The 19,333-nt window shown below is 40.6% G+C and overlaps 1 protein-coding gene across 1 annotated transcript in view; it reads left to right on the forward strand.

Annotated features, from left to right (window-relative positions):
• The window catches only part of PIK3C2G (phosphatidylinositol-4-phosphate 3-kinase catalytic subunit type 2 gamma), a 448,194-nt gene that overhangs the window by 289,288 nt on the left and 139,573 nt on the right, over positions 1-19,333 (forward strand). The window contains exon 25 of the mRNA XM_019515837.1: positions 1-131. Coding sequence (XP_019371382.1) covers positions 1-131 — 131 coding nt within the window. The remainder of the gene's footprint in view (positions 132-19,333) is intronic.

Genomic DNA, 19,333 nt, shown 5'->3' on the forward strand with positions numbered 1-19,333 from the left:
GTTGTTACCTTCATCCTGGGAGTCTGTGACCGACATAATGACAACATCATGCTAACAAACACTGGCCATATGTTCCATATTGATTTTGGAAAATTTTTAGGTCATGCACAAAAATTTGGAAGCATTAAAAGGTTGGTCCCTATAATAAGATTACTTATAAAGTTTAAAGTAGTTCCAGTGATTATTATAAATGCTCATGAGCACTGCAAAGAAGTCCATGCCTTGTTTGTCTCCTGAAACCTTTGCAGTGCCATACACAGCAATTTTAACACTATTATCAAGATGAATGGCTGAGGTATGAAAACTTTCTTTTAAGTCAGTGGTTTGAATCTGATGCACCTTAGCACTGGCCAAAATCAGTTACCATCTAGTGTCTGGATTATGTTGAAGAAGTTTCTTTGTTGCAGTTCTGTTTCCAGTAGACAGGCAGTATATGACAAATCCAGACCAGAGCTGGCTATAATTGATTTCCTATTGTCACATTCAACATAGAGGCCAAACGCTTTAAATGTGTGTGAAGAATCAATATGCTGTCACATGTAGGGTGAAACTATGGTTATGGTCATGGGCCTTTTGCCACTATGAGCTGTGTTATACCTTACACTGTGAGCCACACAAATGTTGATTGGTGTTAGCACTAGTTTCAGTTTGGAGCAGTCACACTTCAGGCCAGCAGGGGCCTGGAGGACTGAAAGGTAAGAATCCCCACACTCCACCCCCTCACCCCATCCTGGGCTTCCTCTCCTGTTCCCAGGACTCCACCAGTCCTGTCACCCCCACTCAAGGGCTCATTTCCTGCCCCTCAGGGTTCCTCCTGTCTCCTGCTTCCCCCTGCCCCTGGGGGGAACCACTTACTTGTGGCTGCCCCTGCTATCTGTCCCAAGGAAGGAGGCAGGGAAGAATTAATCTGCCTGCCCAGCTCCTGCTGGGCTGGTCTTCTGGCCCAGAGAGCAGCAGTAGTGGCAATGGCCAGGCAGGCAGTTTAACACTTCCATGCCTGCTTCCCCAGGATAAATAGTGCAGTAGCCCTGATCTGGACCAAGGAGGGTGGGTGGGTTGTTCACACTAAGGTGTAGCCTAAAGTGGCTACGCCCTAATATAACATGATCTGGTAACACAGAACAAAGATAATCCTGCCCTAGAGTAATGTGACTTTGAGCCACATAATACTTACATAAATTCAATTTAAGGTGTTAATGTGAGGACAATCAATGGGTTAGCTGCAATTAATATTTGCAGTGTAAACCCAAACTCCATTAAAGTACTGAGATATAATGTAGAAACTGCCATGGCCTTTACCCATATTATAAAGATTCTGCAGTTATATATGAAGTGCATCCCCTGTTCTGGCTCTTTTATTGGTGATTTCACTATGAAGAAAGAAATTAGAATGAAATTCTGATAACTGCAGTTTGCTTAGACATTTCAATAGACCTTTGTAGCAATGTGTACAGTTGCTACGCATCTCCTCTGAGTAATGTGGGGAGTCCTCCTTTCATCTTTCCTAATGATTTACCTGAACTGGCCCCAGAATGGGTTGGCTTGAATTAATCATTCCTTTTTTCATTTTGGTTTTCATTTGACTATTTTAGACTATCTCTGCATGTTAGACTGAAATAAGATTGTGGGCGTATGGATGTGAAGGAGCCTGACGTGGTTAATAAATAGTTCTGAGCCATGCAGTCAAAAGATTTAGTTGCAGTGTTCAGAATTAGTGTCAGCCTTTCCAGATATGCTCTCTTAATTTCCCTTATTTACTATGGAAAGAATTACGCACAGCAGAATCACAAAGAGATATGCATGCACCCACTGAGTCATGTGCTGGGGCTCTCACTTGGCAAAGCTCCTATTGGAATCAGTCCAGAGTTCCCTTAAATGATAATTTTGCGAGGGCAAAAAATGATTTAATAGGAGAGAGGGAAATTTGGTCAGCTGAATGTAGTAGGACATATAACACCCAAAGGTTAGGCAAGAATGCTATAGTAATAATTGACATTATTAATAATGGAATTATATTATACATTTGTATTTAATCTAAAAAGCTATTTAAAAATTGTATTTTAATTAAATACAGGCATTTTGTTTCATATAGCTTGTTGCTTTTTTAATTTTTAAAAAAATTTCTTACACCCTTAAACTACTCCTTCTGGTTAATTCATGCTTCTGCATGAGGAATAGGATTAATATATTTTCTGTTGGCTGCAAACACTAGGAACCAATGTGCTTCCTGCGCAGCCCCACAAAGTAGGGTTAAGATAAATGGCTGTAGTACACATGAGAATTGTGTGTCTTTCATCAAATGTATATTGCAGATATACATGCACTGAGACACAGATTTCAGATTTCCATTGCCCACAGAGCTCAAACTTTCATAAGCATTGAAATTTTCCATTCTATTTTTGTCCATCCATTCTTTTACAATACACAGAGCAAATTTTGGGAAAGTATTAGTCTGTTTTAATGACCATTTACTAGGATTTTAGCTCAGTTCTCCAAAACTTATTTGCCTTTTAACCATGATCTTATAGTAATAATTTCATTACTAAAGTAATGTCAGTAAAAATAGCAACAAAACTTCTGAAACCTCAGTGGTGTTTGTGCTGAATTTGGGTTTTGCCATACAATAGAACTAATATGTGTTGCAGTGGAGTACCTTGAGGCAACTTTAAAAAATCAGTAGCATCAGCATCTCATAATGGAAACCCTTGCTCATACAAGTAATAAAGACATCAGAGATTCTTTCACATTTTTAATTAAAATACTTATGTGAAAGCTTTTCAGGAAAAGAAGTCCCCTCTTTGTGATGATTACAGCACCATGCTGTCTCTCTCTCTTTTTCCCCCATGAGTTAAGGAAAGTGACTTGCTTACTACAGATCTAAATGCCCATGGTGCATTCTCAAAAGCTGGAGCTTGGAAGTAGCAAACACTGGTCCCTCATAAAGTATCATAAGGAAATGCTTTCTAAAGTATTCTGCATTCTACTGTAAGTTAACTGAAAGAATATAGTCACCTGAAGAATTAAGGGCAGCAAATTCTTCCAGCCTATCTAATATAATTCTGAAAAGGAGCTCTTGAAGGTGAGCTGATTCAGGTAACCCAAAACATTTTAGAAAAACACTAGTTTCCACCATTAAATAACATGCAAAGACTGAGCATAGAACAATATGCAAGAATTGGGTCGCCTAAATGATCCAGTTCACTATCCCCACTGAGGGCGTGGACAGAAGTAACAAACTAAATGTTTCAAATGCCTTTGAAACATTTCAAAGGGCCAGCTCTACACCACACATGCCCATTAATATCTTCCAAAACCAGGTGAAGCCCTCCAAAAGAGTACCTCTTTACATGATGTACCATTCTAAAGCTTTTAAGTTCTTGTTATCATTATTATTGTTGACATTGGTGATCCCTCATGGTTGGGGATGATCACTCCCACAGCTCAAGTAAACAGTTGTAGATGAGTCCATTGAAGGCTAAGAAGGCTGATCCCAGAGCCACAGACTCTTTGGCAGATGCCACAAATGGTGGTTAAAGGAGGGGTCGAACCACAGTTTTCTCAGTCTTGTTTCCTTTCCTTCCATTTCTGTCATTTTTCTGGCTCCAGAGTAAGACAGTTTTCCTCCGTGTAGCCCTGTCCTGGGCTAGTTTTTCTCAGTTTGTGATGTCAATGCCACGTCTCTTAATGTTTGGCTGGAGGGTGTCCTTGAAGCATTTTCGCTGAGCCCCACATGTCTTTTGTCCTTGGGACCAGTGGGAGAAGCCTGCACATGATTTGTTTTACATGAGGGAGGCCGTTGTGCATTGGCAACCACACAGATCTTGGCAGAGGAGAAACCTGTGACCAGAAGATCTAAGACAACTGGGGCCGCTATATTTCCATTTTGAAAAGTTTCCAATACATTTCACTGGGAAATGTTTCAGAAATTACTTCTGTCTTCATTGTGAATCTCTACCATTTTTAGTCAATCCTGCTCTTGCGAAAACTAATAGTAAAGTTCCCATTGACTTTAGTGGTCATTGGATCCAGGAGTTGATCCTCAAAGGGCCATGCACACACATAGGGCAGCATAAGGATTTAATTATAATAATATCCTACTTCTAGCAGTGTTCAAAATAAGGGTTAGAAGTTGATATACAATTAGTCAATAGTATAACACTGTTCTTGAGAAGAAAATCATTTCCTGATCCCAGAGCACTCTTAGATAATGAAACATGAGTAGAGCCCTACCAAATTCATGGTGGAAGTGGGCTGTGCTGGGCTCCTTTGATCTTGCAGTTTCCCCTGCATGCCTCCCCATGGCAGCAGGGGAGAATCTTCCCTTTTCCATAAAAATCTATGTGCTGATGAAGAAAAAACATTGGTGTAGGGGTCCCCCTTGCAGCTCACTCCTGATCATCAGTGAGGCAAAAACTGCAGTTTTCAATACGGTGCTATTTTTGTCTCTCACTGCTGATTGGCCAAGAGACCTCAGTGGCCCCAGTGCTTGCTGCTGATCAGTGGGGGACAATAACAGCACCGTGTTTAAAGCTGTGGTTTTCACTTCCCTGCTGATCAGGAGCAAGCCACAAGCAAAGCTCCTCCAAACAGCAGCAGGTGAGGGGAGCTGTGTGGGAACCTGAAAGATTAAAGGAGCCACTGCACAGCTCACTTCCACTCTGAATTCAGTAGGGACCTAAACATGAGATTTCATTTTCTTATTTTTATATCTTAAGAAGCAACACACTTTGCTAGGTAAAGTATATAACTTCCTTTAATTCTTTAATTCAATCTGTGTTGCTCTATAACAATGAATTGCAGCAATGGACTCCAGGCTGTGTTAAGAAATGTTTTTCCCTTATTCATTCAAAATATCCTGTCCTTTCATGATTTCATTTTGAGTAAGTAGTGTATTCCCTAACCTTCAGACAACACTTCCACTGATTTCATAAATAAGCATGCAGGAGTTGAGGCAGTGGTTGACAAGTGTAAGAACAAGGGCTGAATTCTGCCTCTCTGTTCCATACATTTTTTTTCTTTTCTAGCTAGTTTTCTCCATGAACTCTTCTCCTTTTGTGAGTTATGCAGTAAAGGATTTGTTTAAACTATGTTTCACTGCAAAATCTCTCTGCCTTTAAACATGGATAAAGGAGTGTTAAAGTTGGAATGGGTTTGCTACATATGAATTGTTATAAATTCATTCGCATGTAATAGTTTCAACATATCAGCTGCTTCCCTTTGAAATGTTCCCCTTTTGAAATGGTTTCAAATGTATGCATGTCCACACTCATGAATTTACCAGCCTGTCACTATATACTTCCAAGCATTTTCAGCCTCTTTCTCTGAACTTTCCTAGTCATTGCTATCCACATCATCCCATAATAATCTCTGTGTTCTTTTCCCACCCATCCATCTTGTTTAACTACTACTCGTTACTGCACATTGGATTTCACTGGCCTTACCCACAAAGACCTCCTTGTCCTTTTTTTTCCCCAGATTGACACTGCTTTCCATTTGTGAAATATTGCTCTTGAGGTATTTGTGGACATTTTTTTTAAGGAAATTTTCTATTTAAGAAATTCCATATTTTCTCCAGAAAATATCAAAAAATGCCAAGCTCGTATTCTGGAACCTTTTCCAGTTCAAAAGCAATGAGAAAGCATGAGGGTGGCCGTGGCTACACATGTGCTTTTCTGTGGAGTAGATTAATTAGTCTTCATGTGCAAGGATATTAGGCTGCAGTAAACTAATTTACACTGCATTAAGATAGTACTGGTGGAGACAGTACTGTCTTAGGCCAGGGTAATTTACTGAGATTAAATGCATGTATAGACACTGACTGTAGACATAAATTGTGCCGAGTCAGCCCAGCCAGTGCAGGGCCCAGATTCCTGCCTTCCACCTAGTCACACAGTTTCACACATTTAGCATCTTCATGCCCCAGCCAACCCCTACACCACCACCCAGAGCCCAGGGCTGAGTGGCCCTGGCATAAGCTGCTCCACCCCAGCTCAAATTGCTGCTGTCCCAGGCGCATATATAGACACTGTGCCTGGGAGTACTTTACTCTGGCACCAACTGCTCCAGAGTGTATTGCTTCAAATTAATTACATGCATAGATGCATCCACTGGGAGACAATAGGAAAGGTACCACTTTTTGTTCCTAAACGTTATACTTTCCTTTCACTTGTAGTGTTAACATTTCAAATGAGTATTAGTTTTCACTGAAAGTGCTAATTTGAGAGAGAGTGATAGGGAATAACCCTTTTAATGCTTTCTCTTTCTGATATGGCAGAAGTTGGAGAACAAGCCAAAGATAGAAAATATAGCTTTTATCTTTATTATGAATGATTTCCAACTTTAATGGTTTAAATACAGAAATTCAAAGTTAAAAGTTGAAAAATTAAACAATATATTTCCCCTTCATTTTTCTCTTTAAAATTTATGCCAAGGAGTAAAATGTTAATTGGGGGGGCACAAAAAAACCCCTTTCCTTTTCCATAAAAATTCATTTCCTGATTAAGAAAATCATCAGAAAATTTCAGACCAGGTCAGTTCATTAACTTAAATGAAATTGCATTTTCCACCATGCTGCCAATCTGCATCCCCACCCACTTCCATCTGCAGAAATCAGTTTGGGATGCATTATTTTACATTCATTCAAACAGCTTAAATTCGCCAACTGACTTCACCCCATTTGCTGTCCCTGTTATTCTCCAAAAATCTAAGGCCCCAGTCCTAACAATTCTGTATGAATAACATAGAGCAATTGAGAAGTTCCATTGCAGCTAATGAGATTATGACTTGCAGAATTGGAGCCTACATTTTCAGATGTGATTTTGTTGTCTTACTTCTTGGATTACCAACTAAATATTTAAAGGGGCCTGAGTTTCAGAGGACATCATTTCTGAAAATTAGGCCCTTCTTACAGGTGCCAAGTTAGGCACCCGTCAGCACAAGTCATTACTGGAAATTTAAACCTTAGAGCTCCTAAGCGTGATTCTGATGGTGGCTTTTCCATGCTGCTATTGTCTTTTTCAATGTTGAAGACTAGGTGTCTATTATTAGTCTTTCTCATGCTTTATGCAATTTGATCCTGGATAATACTTTGTCTTTTACTTTAGGTTATTCATTTTCTTCAATAGACTCTTATGGAGAGAACTCACTAAAAGCTTTTTCTGAAATCAGAGTAAATTATGTCCAATGGCCTATTTATAACTATGATGTTATTTATTATCCTGTCTAAGTATCCTAACAGTTTAGAGAGATGCATTTTCCCTTCTACTAGCTGTGCTGGTTTGACCCCATCAGTTTTTATTTATCCACATGTAAAGTTCTTCTGCTCTTTCCTTAATTACACGCTCAGTTGAGTTCTCCAGAACTCAGTTCAGCCGGTCTGTTATTCCCAATATCCCTTCTTAGCTTTTATTTGAAGTTGAAGCACCACATTAACTGTTTTCCAATCTTCAGGAGCAGTTGCTGTTTCAAGAAGTTTATTGTATATTCTCATTAACAGTTATCAGGATACAGTACAGTGTTATTTATTACTTGTAGAAACACTAGTGAAATTCCCTCCAGGCCTGGAGATTTACTGCACATAAATTTCTTTAGTGGCTTCATATCTTCAAAATTTGCTCTCTGTCTAGGCCATCCTGTGAATGCCTTATAAAATGCCTTTGGAGATAAGTAGTTCCACATTGAAATCAACATTAAATTCTGATGAATCAAAAATTAAATAAATGTCTTCTCTGCTATACCTCCATTGTCTTTAAATGCCATTGCCCCCTACCACTTCTCTCACCATACAAGTTGGTCTTCTCACATTCAACAATTAGGCTTTCAACATGTGAAGAATTTCAAATTGCATGGCTTTGATAACTTGGTCTGTTTGTTCTGCATGCTGTATCTTTGCCTTTTGTCCTTATCTAAAAAATGTGCTCCAATCTATTTATATGTGCCATTTATAAAGGATTTAAACTTATTCCCTAAGGAAATCTTGTACATTTCTCTTCAAATCATCATAGTTTGACTCTCTTCTCTTTTGTCTAGTGATATATACACCTCCTGCACCTCTGATGCACTGTTTTTGAATAGGCCTCTTAAAACTCTGCTACATTTTTACTGTACTATGCAGTACGTTTTAAACCTCTCCCCATGTCTGGTATTTTAAAGATCATTAGTGCTATGTTATCCTGGAGGAAGTCACACTCTTAAAATATTGAAACAGTTTGTCTAAATATTGCTGTTTCCAGCTTACCTGTCTCCCTCACCTCCTGAATTAACCTCTCTACATATTTAAGAAGACGTGGTTGGTAAAAAAAACAAAAACCAAAAACAAACTCCTTGCAACCTGCAAAATTAGATGCTCTTAGAAAGCAGTTATATCAAGTACTCAACATTGTCAAAAAGGATGCCACAAATAAGCCATTTAAATCTATATAAAAACAATTCAAATATGCTACTGCTTGTTGCTCAGCTGCTCTGAAACACAGACTGATTACTTGGGTGCCTGTCAGCTGTCAAATGTGGATGTAGATTGGGAGATATAAAGTTGGGCAACATCATCAATACAGAGTATCAGAATATCATACAGAAGGAAATGGGTGCCCTTGATTGAATTATAGAAATGGGTTAAACATTTAATAGAGCAAAATGTAAAGTCATGCAATCAGGCACTAATGACAAGGATTTCTGGTAGGTATTATTCATGGGTTGGGAATAACAGAGAAAGTAAGTTTATTAGTCAATTAGAAGATGATTAAGAAATACTAGTGTGATGCAACCCAATCAGACCAGAGTGATTGGAATGTATCAGTGTCATTGTATAAGGCACTAGTGAGATTTTATTTGGAATATTGCATGCAGTTCTTGTCCATTTTCAAGAAAGATGCCTTCAAACTCTGTGCAGAGAGGGGCTATTAGAATGATAATTAAAATAGAAAATCCCATCATATGAAAGTATGGCTTCTTTAATTTACCAGCTGAATGCTAAGAGGATGATTGTTATCTATAAAGACATCAGAAAGGTAACAATGAGGGAGAAAAACTATTTAAGCTAAAGGACAATGTTGGCAGAAGAACAAATGACTAGAAACTGTCCATAAATACATTAGGTTGGAAAGTAGAGGAAGGGACTCCTGACCATAAAATCAGTGATATTCTGGAACAGCTTGCCAATACAAACAGTGAGGGTAAAAAACCTTACTACACTTAAGGTGGAGCTAGATCAATTTATGAAAGGGATTATGTTGTACAGCTCTCTGGGATAGCAGAAGTCCTTTACAATCTTATATTCCTGTGTCTTGTGATGGATGTTATAGGAAGGGAATTAGGATCAAAGACAGATTTCACTTTTATGGGAAACTTTTTTTTCTTCTCTTCAGATTTCTGTATTTCCAGAAATGGTAGAAATGATGGAAAATTACCAATATGGAACCAAATTATTTGGCGTCCAGTTCAAGTGGCTTTTTTTCTGGACACTTCTTAAGAGTGCATGAAATCAACCAGTCATATTCTGAGGTACCAGTTGCTGCAGTTCCTCCACGCATAGAGCACTTAACTGTCTTCAAAAGCACTTCAGTAGCAGCTCTGTGTGTCAAAGCCTCTCTACTTCCTATTGCAATTGTAACCCAAGTGTACCAGAGTGTGTATCCCACTTTCCAGTAGAAGGGGATGGCCAGCAGGGCCTACATGCTGGAGATGGAAACTGCAGCTTGCTTGCAGCTTCCCCTTCTCTGGTGTCTCTATAGAGGAAGACCAGGACACAATATCTTAACTATATACATGGTTTATTCAAAAACTGGATGGGTGATAAAGATAAATATTTACATATAATATATTTAAGTCAGCAAATAACAGAACAGGTAAGTATAGCAGTCCCCAAGAACCATGAGAGAAACCTTGCCCACAGATCCTCAGAGGGTATGGCCCAGCAATTGATGGGTAAGCACCCCCAAAATGTAAAGCACAATAAGCAGTTTATAAACTCTCCAGAATACAAAACATAACAAGCAATTAATAAACACTCCAAAATATAAGACACAGCAAGCAATTAATAAACATTCCAAAATGTAAGGCATGGTAATCCCAAATACCCGCCTCCTCTAGAGGAGTCTCTTTCTCTCTCTAGCCTAAATCCCCTCTGATGGGGCTATCCACTCTGTTCCTCCCTGGTGGGAAACCCCTTGCCCAAGAACTTGTGCTTCCCAGTATATAGGGGTCCAGCAACGGTTCCTGGTGTTTCGTCCCCACCTAGGCAAGTGGCTCGTGCAGCACGTGCTCTGTCTCAGTCCCCACGTGGGGTGCCTGGCTTGTTCACATGCCCGGATGGCTCAGCAGGTTGCAGGCCTGGGCTGCCTCATGTATGCCCAGAGCTGGGGCTCCCGTACAGGCCCACTGCACTGCAGAGCCTGCACTGCCAATAAGCCCTCGCACCCAGCAGTGGACAATGGGGCCCAAACTTCCCCCTGCTCCGTCCAAGGGCTCTCAACCTGACAATTACTCACCATTCGGTGGCATCTGCATCTGTGCCGGCCTTGTGCCGGGGTTGGAGCCTCGAGAGGCTCCCAAGGTTCTAGTCCCTCTTAGACCCTCTGTGGAGCGACGCCTGCACCATCCAGCCTCGTGCTGGGATTGGAGATGCAAGCCGCCTCAAGCAGCTCTCAAGGTCCAGTCTCTCTCAGACCCTCTGTGCAGCAGTGCCTGCACTGGCTTGCCACACTCTTTCACGGTGAGGGGTTGGGGACGTGGCTGCCTGCAGTTCCAGACGTGGCTGCCTACAGTTCCTTTTGGGGCTCTGTCCCAAGATTGAAGACTGGCCAGTTGGAGGGAGGTGGAGCACAGTATTCAATTAAGTCCACTGCTTGCCTCGCCCGGACATAGGGGTGGAGTGGACTACTCCCAAAGCTCCTCCCCTGCTGGTATCTGATTGGTAGGTTTGCCCCACCAATCACTTTGGCAATTCTCTAAGCCCGAGGAACCCAGTGAAGATAGGCAAGCCGGCTGCACAATAAATAAATAAAATGTTAAAGAAACAGAATTCAGGGGAAATCTCTCTGGAGAAATAAATTCTGGTTTGGTGGCAAGCTGCTCAAAATTTGCTCACTCATTTGTCACTTTTATTGCATTTTAATGTATTGTAATTGCTGTTTGGCAACTGGGATACAGACTGTCGTTTTGTTTAGACATATAAGGAGATATATCAGCCCTGGATGATTTGAGGAATAGAAGTCTCAGCAAGGTGCTTTTTTTATTTATTTCACAAGCAGTTGGCAGTTCTGTACAACCATTTGTGAGCTTGTTTTAGTAAGCAGAAGACTCAATTAAATGTAGATTTTTAGTATAAGCCAAAGACAATGTTACTTGGAACTGCACCCTTTAAAATCAATGGTAACACTGCTGTTGAATTCAGAAGGAGTGGGAGCATGATTTTGGCCAAGAACATACCAGAACAAAATGCTCAGTCTCCTTATTCAGTGCTGTGATAATTTATGCAAAGTATTGAGAAACATGTAGTTTATTTAATAGAGTTGCTCTTACCTTAGTTATTGAATCATAGACTTTCAACATGTACTCAAAAAGTAAACATAATCCATATTAAATAGCGAAACGACTTTGCCTTGACTTAGCCTGTGATGTGTGTAGTCACCCACAGGACCCTCCAAAGACCAAACACCCAGGTTGTATAGCTCAGCAGCAGTGGTATGAATTAAAAAAGCAAGCTGATGTAGAAAGTCTCCAAAGAAGCTTTGCTTTACATTGTCCTTATCCTTTCTGGTATTCTGCAATGAATATTTTGATTTTAGCTATAAACAGAAAATCATTTTATCTTGGAATCTGAAGTTTAGGTCAGTGCATTAATAATTGTGAAACAAGCAGCATAGCAATTCTGTAGTTACAAAATGATAGAAATTTTAGATGATGCTTCTTATTTTGCAACTCACAACTGGTATCCCCTAGTCACAACATTCAAATATGTTTTTATGCCACCTATTATACCCAGTACAAGAGACCTATCATCACCTTTCATAGGATGTTTTTTGGATAGGAATGATCCTGCCTCAGGCAGGGGATTGGACTAGATGACCTCTGGAGGTCCCTACCAGCCCTACTTCTCTGTTATTCTATGGTCATCAGTCTCTTGTTTTTCTCCATAAAGATAATTGCAAAAATAGTAAGTAATCTAGCTCCCCTAGAGCAGGACTGCCGCTCTCTTCCACAGCTTTTTGTCCATCTTTCAAGTGGTTGCTTAAGATTAGCTTTACTGTACAGTTTACAGTATTGTTTCTGTACTGTATGCTAAGTATGTCTTTGCTAATATTCTATATATTTTGATGTAGTTACCCATATACACATATAATTACTGTGATTAGAAATCTTTTCCAAACCTATAGAAAGAAGCCCCCATGATTACAAAGTAATGCACAGCTGGCTTGTTATTTCATTTTATGTCAAGAAGGTTTCAAGGGTTGTTTCACAAGAGATGTCAGCACTCCAACACTCCCTGAAACCATTACTACACTGTTGGTTACATCTGTGTTCTGGTCAGTCCTCCTGAGTACTACCATTCATTCATGACTCAGCCTGGGTGACTTTAGAAAATGTTGTGTGCATATGTAGGTGGATGGATATAGAAGCAGATTTTAAGCAACAGAAAGGGCTGTTCTGTGTGGCTTTTCATTCACTTTGTTCTGTGTCCATTTGCACTGTTTTAAAAATCTGTTTAATCTGTCATTGCCATGCATCTCATTACAACTGTTTTAGGACTAAAGCAAACTTTCCACTGCCAACACAATGGGAAGTTTAGATTGGATCAGGGGAAAAGGTCACTTGCTGTTGATTTTCCTCATGGCCTGCAGTTACTAAATAAGGAAGTCGAGATATCTTTCTCACTAGCTATGTCCCATACTGTGGGATTCATAACAGGGGAAGTTTGGAACCTTTGTTGACCTCATAAATTCATCATCAGCTTATTTCAGATGTTCCATGGGACTTAGTAAATGTGAAAGATCCGAGTCTCTAGCCTAGAGTAAAGTCCCAGTAAACTTTCCCATCACACCCCCAACTTCCTTTTTTTTTAAATTGTTTTTTGCTTTTGCATGCTGATTTATTCATTTACTTCCAGTTTCTTTCCTTCCTCCCATGACATCATCCAAATATTCTTAGCCTCCAAAGGGACAATAAAAAGTATTCCTATGAAAATCTGGAAACTCCAAAGCAATACTGAGTAAAATTCATAACTAAATTTGCTTTTTCTTGAATTAGTTTAGTAAACCTCATGTCACAGTTGCAGCAAAGTATAATTACATAGGGCCCAAAACTGAAAAAATCCTCTCTTCTCAGGAGGTGCCTTACAATATGTCTTGAAAGATTTCCATTATATCCCCAACTGAGTTTCAACTTCCAATGAAAAAAGAGGCCTGATAATACAGTTTTATTGAGTGAAGCTGGAGCTGCTTGTAAGCAGTACAGCCATAGCCTAAACCAAGTTAAACCAGTTCTTCTCATAGAGACTGTTTTGCTAAAATCTTACATCTCTAGATGATATGCAGTGGCCATACTGTTATACGTATGGCTTACTTTTTTGGGAATCACCATGCAGAAAGCAGGCTTTTGGTCTCTCAAAATAGTGGCATAGTCAAGACCAGATCTTTTACTTATGTTCCCCTGAAAATGCAACAAACTGAAACTGAGCACCCTGCATATCTGGGCCAAATCTTTATTAAGCCCATGCAACCCCATTGATCTGATTGAAGTCAAAGAAGAAATTGCAATCTATTTTACTCCCTATTGCATATATAGACATGCATAGTGATGTTGAGTCATTGGTCTTTGGGTGCCTTGTAGACGTAATGTTCTGTATGAATTAGCTGTGCTCTGGATGAAAAACTGACAGCTGCATATTTTGGGACCTGGATATATTGAAATACGTAGTGTTTCATATTAAAGACTTTTAAAGACTGCATGTGAACACATTCTTTAATCAAATTATATCCAAATAGCGTGTATGTAGGGACCTATTGAATTTGCAATTGCAAGATTTTCATGGAAACTACTCATTCGGGCAGGCTCCGCAGAAAACTGCAGGCTCTGCGATTTTGGCAGGCTTGCAAAAAAACCCACAAATCAAAAAACCCAAAAAAATTTTACCAGAAAGCAGAGAGTCTTGGAGCACAGTGGAGGGGGGGGGCAGGGCAGAGTGGAGCTGCTCATGACTCTCTGCTTGCTAGTACGTTTTGGGTTTGGGGGCAGGAGCCCACCAAAATCACAAAGTAAGCTGCATGTTTAAGTACCCTAAGTAGCCCAGGGAAGCCATAAATCCATGCATAATAACACATGGATTAATCGCTTCCCTGGGCTTAATCAGGGTCATTAATCCACAGTTTCAAGTCATGTGGCAATCTTTGGGGGGATCCTGCCACACTCAGCCCACAAAAATGGCAACTGGCTGCAGGATCTGTCCACAAAATATGCTGGCTGCCACTTGGAGTTTGATAGACCCTTATTTATATGTTTACTAGGGTTGTTATTCATAATTCATATAAAATCGGGGTTGGAAGGGACCTCAGAAAGCCATCTAATCCAAAAACCTGCTCAAAGCAGGACCCTCCCCAATGGAGGTAGGGCTTAAAAACCTCCAAAGATGGAGATTCCACCACCTCTGTAAGTAACCTGTTCAAGTGCTTCATTCACCTGGCTAATGAGAAAGTTTTTCCTACCTCCCTTGCTGCAACTTGAGATAATTGCTCCTTGTTCTGTTATCTGTCACCACTGAGAACAGTCTATCTCCATCCTTTCTGGAACCACCCTTCAGGTAGTTAAAGACTGCTATTAAATCCCCACTCTGTCTTGTCCTCTCCAAAGTAAATAAGCCCAGTTCCCTCAGCCTCTCCTCATCAGTTGTGTGCCCCAGCCTGCTAACCATTTTCATTGCTCTCTGCTGTAGTCTCCAATTTGTCTACATCTTTTCTGTAGTGGGGCCCCAAAACTGGACACAGTACCCCAGATGTGGCCTCACCAGTGCCGAACACAGGAAAAGAATCACATCTCTCAATCTGCTGGCAACACTCTTAATAAGGCAGCCCAGTATGCTGTTGGCTTTCTTCACAACAAGGGTGCACTGTTGGCCCATATTTAGCTTATTGTCCACTGTAACCTCAGGCCCTTTTCTGCAGAGCTGCTGCTTAGCCAGTCGGTTCCTGTCCTGTACTAGTGCATGGGATTGCTAAGTGCAGGACTTTACACTTCTCCTTATTGAACTTCATGAGATTTCTTTTGGTCCAATCCTCCAATTTGTTAAGCTCTCTCTGAATCCTAGCCCTAACCTCCAGCACGTCTACTACTCTCCCCCACTCAATGTCATCTGCAAACTTGCTGAGGGTGCACTCAATCCCATCTTCCAGGTCGTCGATGAAGATATTGAACAAAACTGGGACTGAACAAAACAAGGACTGGCCCCTCGGGCACTCCACACAATACCAGCAGCCATCTAGACGTCGAGTCATTTAGTACTCTCTCAGCCCGATGATCCAGTCACTATCCACCTTACAATCCATTTGTCCAGTCCATACTTCCTGAGCTTGCCTGCAAGAATTTTATGGGAGACCATGTCAAAAGCCTTGCTAAAAATTAAAGTATACCATTTCCACTGGTCTCCCCCCATCCACAAAGCCAGTCATTTCATCATAGAAGTCAATGAGGCATGACTTGCTCTTGGTGAACCCATGCTGCCTGGTCCTAATCACCTTCTTTTCCAACTGCTTAGAAATAGATTTGTTGAGGACCTGCTCCATGATTTTTTCAGGGACTTTGGTGAGGCTGACTGGTCTGTAGTTCTCCAAATCCTCCTTCTTCCTTTTCTTAAAGATATTCCTAGGTCTTCAAGTGAAGAGCTAATTTTCAGAATGAATGTTACTTTGTAATAGATTTCAACCGGTGTACATCAATGAAGAAAGAGCAGGGGGCACGTCCTGTTCCATTTATTAGGCATTTAAGTGGCGCTTTGGTATCTAAGTGGACTCCTATTCAACCCCACTTGAGTCCCTGAAAAATCTATATATGTGTTTACTTTTGTAACATGCCTTTGTCTTAGGTTAAAGACTAAAAGTCACTACAAATAGACTACCCACCCAACAGTTGCCTTATGGATTTGCAGGGACTTGAGTGGGTGAGAGAGATGTGGATCTCAACAGCACTCTGAGGAATACCACAAAAGCTGCATAGACATGCCATAAAAAAGCCACTTCTGTTTGTTCTGGTTGTAGGTGTGCATGTGTCTGAGGGGAGTCAGAGGGCTGTTTATACTTTGCTGTTCTGTGGTAATTTTTCTTCTTCCTGTCTTCATATTCTCAAGTAGTTTTTTAAAAGCTGCATGCAGAGGGAGACCCTTGCATGAGCATACAGAAATTCACTCCTGTGTATATTTTTTTCTTAAATATCATACTGAGTGTTTGAAAAGCTCCTCTTACTGAAACTTAGTTTTTCACATTACAATTAAAAATGTTTCCATTTTAGTCATTCTCTTTTCCTGCACTCTGCTATATTACTTTTCTATCATATTGTAGTTGTTTTTTAATTGCATGGTGCTCTCATAATGAGCCTCTGGCTTGACTAAATATTGCTGCTATGGAGTTTCAGTATCCAGCTGGTTTCAGAGGCTACCATGGAAGAGAGACTGTGATGTCACAAAAGCTTAAGTAAAGCCAGGCTTAAATGCTCCAAGAAAAATCAATTTTCTACATCATATTTTCCAGATGAATACTGAAGGACAGGTCTACCACCTCAGAAGAAAGACTTAAAGGAAAATGAGAAATTTAAGAACCTTGTAAAACTATTTCAAATCTCCCTGCAATATAAGCAAAGCTGTAAATAACACAGGCGCTGACAAATACCAGCTACACATTCAAACAAAATCTTTAACAACCACAGCAACAAAGAATTCGCTACTGTTTACAGCCACCCTGCCATATGGAAGCTGTCCTGTGGTCCAACCCAACACAATTTTACACACTATTCATCTTCCATTAAAATAACTGTTATTTCCAATTTCAGCTCAAAGAACCATGAGGTTGATTTAATGTGCAAGATTGCAACATGCTCTGAATAAGCAGTATTTCCATGCTGGACTTCATGCTTTGGTATTGATAGGCACCAGTTTGAGCATTCAGATGCAGGTGTTGGACATCACAGAACATAGGGGTCATTTAGACTCAAAGGTTTGGTTTGGCAATTAGAGAGAGAAAGAGATGTCCCAACTGCAAAACAGAGATCAGGATTTGGTATTCAAATACTGTCACAATCCCAGAGCTTTCAAAGCCAGGTTTGGGGTTGAACCCTTCTCTAGGGTTATGTAAAAATGATCAATTTGGCAGACTTTTTGGCTCTGTGACTCCTTCCTATGCTGACTCCTATGAATGTTATATGGTTCAAATTGCCTTAAATAATGATAAGGGTCTGTTTTGTGGTTAATGTCTCTAAAGTAATTCTTCTGAGCAGCAGGTTTTTTGAGAGAAGCTGAATGGTGGATTAAGGATGGGACAGGGAAAAAAACTGCTTTTTGTAATCAGCAGTAGATATAGTTCTGTAATATTTGATTGAGAGAGAGAGACAGCTGCAAACCACATAATAAGAGGCAACAGTTGCACAATCAAGTCTTTACTTAAATAATAAAAGCTTGCAAAGAAGAGGAATGTTACCGGCTCACTTCACCCTGGTGTAAACTAAAATTCTAGGAGTTATTTCATCATTGTACTTGGCCTTTTGACTTAAACTTTAGGAAACTAAATTGTTTGCACAGCTGATGCCAGTTTTACAAGGAGGGACGGTAGTAGGCTTTAAAGGGAGGTATCCAGGGCTATTGGAAGGCAAAGCAGGTGCTGAAGTGTGTCTGAGGTGAGCTTTGAAGCCACAACACTTGGACCATGTGTAGCTCATTCTTCCTTTTACTGTAGGAGAACAAGAAAATCGTATTTGTTGGAACAGGAGATTTGCAGAGAAGGCATTCAGGTTTCTTATGAGAGGAATTAGCCAGTGCAACGGGATCAGACTACACCTATTGGAAAAGATTTCAGTACTGTTGATGCAATGTTAAAGCTCTAAGCATGCACAGAAGTAGTCAGTTTGAGAACTTTCTAAAAGGAGTGAATTCATGAACTCGTGACCTACTTAGACATGATGAGCATGTTCAGATATGAGTGTGAAAGTGGTGGGAAGACCAAGAGAGGTTTCTGACATAAAAGTAAGAGACAGCTTTGAGTGACAGAAATCAGAAGTTATAGAAGTACACTGCGGAGGGGCTCCTGGGTGCTCTGTGAGAGTGACTAGACCACCCCAAAACTGAGTTCGTATGTGTTTTGAGAGAGCAATTTTGGGTCCATGTGTGGACCTCTGCAGATCTGTATGCTTGCTTAGCTCCTGTGAGAGTAGTCAGACTACTCTAGGATCAACAACACCCTCCTAGCCACCATGGATGTTACCAGCCTATATACCAACATCCCACACCAAGATGGCATCCAAGCCTGCCTTACATATCTACAAGAGCAAGATTACAACTCAGAGTACAGACCCAAAGATATTACTGACCTTGTACACTTCATCCTCACACACAACAATTTCAATTTTAATAACCAACACTTCCTCCAGACCATGGGCACAGCTATGGGCACCAAAATGGCCCCACAATATGCCAACCTTTTTATAAGCCACCTGGGAAAAGAATTCATCAAGGACTACACCATCAAACCCTTGTTATACTTAAGATATATCAATGATATCTTCATCATTTGTACTGAAAACCTGCAATCTCTGATTGAGTTCCATCAATTCAACAATCACCATCCCTCTATCCAACTATCTCTTAACAACCCGCGGGAGGGCCGTGGCCGCTGAGGCGAGCCCTCCGCTGCGGGGTCAGTCCAGGCGCTCGGCTCAGGGGGGCCACGGCACCAACATCTCCTTTTTAGACATGATGATCAGCATCCATAATGGCAAAATACAGACCTCATTATACCTGCACAGAACCAGCAATCACCCTAAACACCCGAAATACCGGAAATACCAGATATACAGCCAAGCCCTCAGATACCACCGAATTTGCACCTCACCAATCTTAAAAAGGCTTCCACCCAACAAGGACACTCCTCCAGAGACAGAAATAGCACATTTGAAAGAGCCACCCAGATACCACAGGAGGAATTGCAATAGTACAGAAGAAAACCCCCCATGAATCTCACACTGCTGGTTATGACATATCACCCCTCCGTCAAACCCATATGGAAAATCCTGAAACAGTTGCAACCCATACTAAAAAGAGACCCAGTCTTAAAGAGATCTTCCCAGAGCCACCCATCCTAGCCTT

This window comes from Gavialis gangeticus, unplaced genomic scaffold (genome assembly GCF_001723915.1).
Source record: "Gavialis gangeticus isolate Ggan-Ray unplaced genomic scaffold, GavGan_comp1, whole genome shotgun sequence".
NCBI classification, from domain to species: Eukaryota; Metazoa; Chordata; order Crocodylia; family Gavialidae; genus Gavialis; species Gavialis gangeticus.